Here is a 5268-nt window from a genome sequence, read left to right as displayed (position 1 = left end):
GAAAGAGTGGGTGGATGTGAGAGGTAAATTTAGTGCAACAGGTACTATGATGACCATCCAGACGTGCTCAAGGGCCAGGTGGGGGAATGTGTGAGCACTGCTAGGTCAATGCTTGCAAGCCTGGCTGAAGTTTTGTAAGTTACTGCTTTCTCCATGGAGATACAACTGAACATACTCGGTCTCCTTGTCCCAGGTGAATTACTTGGTACTAACTCTTAGATGATCCAAGGTAACCACTGTTCTTGTTTGAGCTTGCCCTGAATACAGGTTGTCTATGCTGAACTTGGATCTGAGGACAAATAACCATTTGTTCAGGACAGGGACTGTTGGGCATTGTGCCGGGCCCAGGTAAACGCTTGATACTAGACAGAGGGAAGGCTGCTAACTCCAACTGTCTTCAGCATGTTTACAGCAGACATGCACATTTGTTAAGTGTCCTAGAGCTTGATCAGGCTGGGCATGAGAACAAAACATAGCCTGGAGGCTTGCAAGAAGCAGCTTTCAGAGGATAATAGCATTCTCAGCTGTTTGAGTGTCACAGTTGTGGTGTATTATTCATCCTACAGCATATATCTGCATTTAGGGTTACATAAATAACATGATTACATGTATGTTTGCATAGCAATGTATATTGTCTTTTAAACTGGATAAAGTTGTCTCTGTGAACTTGAAGAATAGTTTTGCCAGAAATCTCTGTTCCTTTTGAGTATGATGATAGTAAATATGCCTTTATAAGCTTATGTGCAATAGAAGTTATGAACTATATTAAAAAAACAAACACCCAAGGAACAAGTAAACCAGGAAATCCTTGGCAGGACATTTAGTTCTTGTCCAAGTGTGTGTTCTTTTCTCGGGTAAGCATTAAATTAAGTTTAAAGTTTTGTTACAACAAAGTTGCTTTTAGTAATGCTGGACTGAAGTGAAATAACTGGGTTCTAGGAGAGAAATGAACACACTGTCAAACATACTTCTTTCCTCTTTTTTTTCAGGTATAGTCTGTCATATATTCCTTTTGCAAGGTGAGTCTGCATAATTACTTCCATCTTAACAAAAGTCAGTTACCTTTGTGCTAGGGAGGGGAGAAAAGTCCTTAAATTCAGTATGTGAAAAAATTTAACCTCCTCCCTGTCCTTTTAATTTTTAGAAAATGACGTATCTGATAGTAATTCTCTTTGTTAAATCTTATTCTAGTTTTCATCACTGAAAATAGATTAAGTTTAAATTTTCCAGTGATTTAAAATTGTGTTGATGTAACAGTGACTTTTCCAGTACTTACATTAAAGATAACTTATCGATCTGGGGTCTTAGTTAAAAGCAAACAAACAAGCATAGTTACATCCGCTAAGTCTACTTCTGAATTCCTCTGTCATTTTTAGGAGAGGCAAGGGCAATGCTTCGTGTTCATTTTCATTTTGGCAAGCTTCTCACTTTTGTGTACAAAAAGGGAACGAAATCTAGCCAAACCACATGCAAGTAAACTGAAGAATCTATTTTTTCTATGTTTCAAGTAAAATGCAGTTTGGTCTTTAAGCAGTGAGTTTTATTAAAAAATAAAGTGCTTCCATGTCTGTATATTACTTAAAGAGATTTTCTGTAGTGAAAGTGGGGAAAAAAAATATACAAAGTATTGTCTATCCCTTTCATCTGATCTCCTGTAGTTTTTCTGTATCTTTATCAAAAACTCTCTACTACGGGTTCAGGTTTGATCTAGGGAGGATTAAGCCATATATAATTTTTTGAATATATAGTAGTTGATAATTACAGTGGATTAAATACTTTAACTGAACTCAGGCTTCAAATCGTCATCTTACTATTTCTGACATCTCAAGCTAATCCAGTCAAAAGTAGTATTCTGAATTCTTACAGTTCTTCTGGCCATGTGACAGTCTCTGTAGGGTCATTCTTTTTTTTTTTTTTTTTTTTTAAACATGTGGATCTACTGATCACTGGTCTTTTCTTCCCTACCAACAGTATTTTAGGGTCTGGTCAGATAAACATTAGGTTATATGTGACAAAAAAACTGAGTTTTACACAGGCTGATTTCTTTAGGGATTACTGAGTTATTTGCTTATGTGGAATGCTAGCCTAAGTATCTTGTACAGGCTGCCTTTCTGATGGAAACAGTGATCTAAACTATGTTAAGTGCCAGAGAACAGTATTATGTAATTTGTTGCATTTATCTTGATTTTAACAAAATTATCATCACTTGATTTAACTCTGTTAATGGTATACTGTTAACAACAGTTTACTTGTTCATGATTTGAGTTTTGTTTGTTTTGGTTTTTTTTCTTAAATTAATGGTGGCTCTCCTGCTGGCATGGCAAAAAACCCAAACCAAACAACTTAAACAGAAAACCAAACCGAAACAACAGCAACAGAAACCATACATACAGTGACTTTGAGTCATGATAAGATTTTTCTTCATTTTTCTGTTTGACTAATAACAGAATGCAAATTCCACTCCTTAAGTTTTTTTACAGTTTTTGAGAAAATGAAAAATGAAGAAGACTAAAGTGAGTGCTCTGAGTAGTCAGAAAAGAGTAGTCAGAAAACAGTTTGTTTATTGTTGGTTAAACAAATAGACCCCTTCAGATCTTTCAAACCTTAAGGCTGGGCCAGCTCTTCACCCTGCACTGTTAGTACATTCACTTTAAACCCTTCAGCCTGGTTTGGTTTTTTTTGTTTTTTTGTTTTTTTGTTTTTTTTTCTTGCAACGTGATGGTCTAACTCAAATGTGGCTGGGACTCAAAGCACCTGTGCCCTGCTGATTGTCTGGGTTTGGCACGCTCCTCAGCTCTGCCCTTGATGGCCAGCCTTTGGGAAATAAGGCTTTGACCTTTGCTAAGCCACCAAGTGTGCTGCAGAACAATTTTTAACACTTTGTCTGCATTTTAGTATGTGCCTGAGTGTAAACAGTCTGGAAAACTTAGACAATAAGGGCAGAACTGAGCTTCAGAGTGGGCTTGAGTCTTTGCTTAGCTGGTGCTCTACATGTACTCAATGAATGGCTGTTAGGATCCTGCATTTGATAAAATATTGATTTTTTTGTGGTTAGTTTGTCATATTTTTAATTTTAAATACATAATGGTTGATATGTATATAAAGAAAACAACAAATCTTAACTGACTTTTTTTTTTTCTTTTTAAAGGGATGCTGTGATTAAATGCTTCACATCTTGTCTAGGGTAGATGAAAACCAGGAACCACTGTATGCTTTAAAAGCCAACTTTTATTCCTCTGTGAATTTTGCTCAGAAAACTCTACTTTTCCACTCATGTAATACCCAGTAACACTTGAGTATTTTCCTTGCCTTTTGCATTTGGGAGGATTGAATATTTTTTTTTACTAGAAAGTGTTTTAAAAATAAATTGGGTGAACTGTTTGTGTTTACCTTGGAACTTCTAGGCATTTTTTAACAAAAAAAAGTACATGTAAATACCTTGTGCAGAGTAGTCTTCAAACTGCCTTGCGTCCAGTAACACAGTTCATTCCCCAGTGGAGGCAGGCCACTAAGATCTGGGTATTGTGCGTAAAGATTTCATTTACAGTTCTGTCTGAAATTTGCAATGTGTCATTTATGTTTGTATATTATTCATTGTATGTTTTTCCAAAGACAGAGTTTTATAAATGTTGTAAAGGTTTGGTAAGTTATAATTAAGTGCTCCTCTGAAATGTCTATACATGTGCCTTATGGAAAAAGCTTAATGAGAATGTGAAAGGTCTGCTTAAAGCTTGTTGGATTTTATTAAAAAGCTATATTTTAAATGATTTTTTTTTTTTACTTTCATACGTAAGTACTTTTTACTAGAAGAACTTATGGCTAATGTATAAATGAGATTTGTGAAATAAATTAGTTTTAAAGGTGCCTAAACTATTTTTTTATTTAGGAATCTGCTATAGAGGGCTGAAAATTTCGGCATTACACTTGAATAAATATGAAAATATATTAAAAAGTGGGATGTGTATATGGCTATAAATAAATTAGTTTTAAAGGTGCCTAAACTATTTTTTTATTTAGGAATCTGCTATAGAGGGCTGAAAAATTCGGCATTACACTTGAATAAATATGATATATTAAGTGGGATGTGTGTATGGCTATATCCAAATTTGGTTCTGAGATTTGCGGAAGTGACTTTGCAGCTTCTTTGTGTTAGACAAACTGTTCATTTTGACTTAAGCTGATAATGGATAGAAGGGAAATACTCTAATACTTTGCTAGCTTCGATAAGATGTTCTCATTTCTAGTTTTTGCAGCTCAGAGCTATTTGTTATTCAGGAGCAAAGTTAAATCCTTAATGTTTGACTGATATTACAGGAGGTTCTTTTCAGCACAGGATGGATGTGCTTGATTACCTGTATTCTAAACCCCAGTTGTTTTGGACTGTTTTTTCCTGGTAATCCACAAATAGAAGAAAGAATGGATTTGAAAAGATGTGAGCTGCAGTGTCAGGAAGGGGGAAAAAAAAAACCCTGTCTTTTAGTATTGGAGGTTAAGGCTAAAGAGATGAATAGCAGTACATGCCTGTTAAATCTCAGTTGCACAAAATAGCAACATCTTTTGGGGAAGCTGTACAAAGGATGATTGCATGATTTGTGAAACCATAGATGTGGAGATCTCTGACCCTGAGGATTGTATACATCCTGCCCATCTTTTGATAAAATTCTGGTGCCCTAATTAAAATAGTATTCTGAAGTAAAATATATAGAAATTATATGCCGTGACTTTTTAGACAAAATTGAGTGGTATTAATCTTAGGTTCATAGGAAATATATGCTTACTTATTAACTTATTCTTTTGGGTACTTTAAAAGTTAGGCAATTACTTCTCTCTTCTTTCTCAAAAAAAAAAAAAACAAACAAACAAAAAAAAAAACCCACAAGTGTTGAGTAATGTGCTTTGCATCAACCACAGAAGGAATTGAGGTTAGGAAGCAGGATCTCTGGCCTAGGCTCTTTGTTACCAAGCCAGCCTGCTCTTGTCCTCAAACTTGTGTATTTTGGAATTTCATCGGGGTGCAAGTCTGCTCGAGGTCTCAGTGTGCCTGGCAGCACTCTTGTCCTGTCTGCCTGCCGTCACTCGCAGCAATTCCAAGCAGTCCAGGAGCTCAAAATATCATTCCTGTTTTCAGGATGGCATGAGGGTGCTAGGTTAACGTGACACAGTCGGACGGGGGGAGGAATTCAGCGCCGTTAGGATCCCCGGGCCCCCCCCTGCGCCCACCCATCGCCGGGGAAAGGGTGTTGCCGGGGCGGGCGAAGGGCGGGCAGG

The 5268-nt window shown here is 36.5% G+C and overlaps 1 protein-coding gene across 1 annotated transcript in view; it reads left to right on the top strand.

The window, feature by feature from the left end:
- SFT2D1 (SFT2 domain containing 1) overlaps nt 1-3864 on the top strand; it is a gene marked incomplete at its 5' end in the record, with an annotated part of 11255 nt that extends 7391 nt beyond the window's left edge. Inside the window, 2 exons of the mRNA XM_010083020.1 lie at nt 990-1019; nt 3149-3864. Of these exons, the coding sequence (XP_010081322.1) occupies nt 990-1019; nt 3149-3188 (70 nt within the window). The remainder of the gene's footprint in view (nt 1-989; nt 1020-3148) is intronic.
- Between the last annotated feature and the right edge of the window lie 1404 nt (nt 3865-5268).

Source organism: Pterocles gutturalis, unplaced genomic scaffold (assembly GCF_000699245.1).
Source record: "Pterocles gutturalis isolate BGI_N339 unplaced genomic scaffold, ASM69924v1 scaffold14565, whole genome shotgun sequence".
In the NCBI taxonomy this organism is placed as follows: domain Eukaryota; kingdom Metazoa; phylum Chordata; class Aves; order Pterocliformes; family Pteroclidae; genus Pterocles; species Pterocles gutturalis.
Note: the sequence above shows the minus strand (reverse complement) of the source record. Positions and strands in the feature narration are given on the sequence as shown.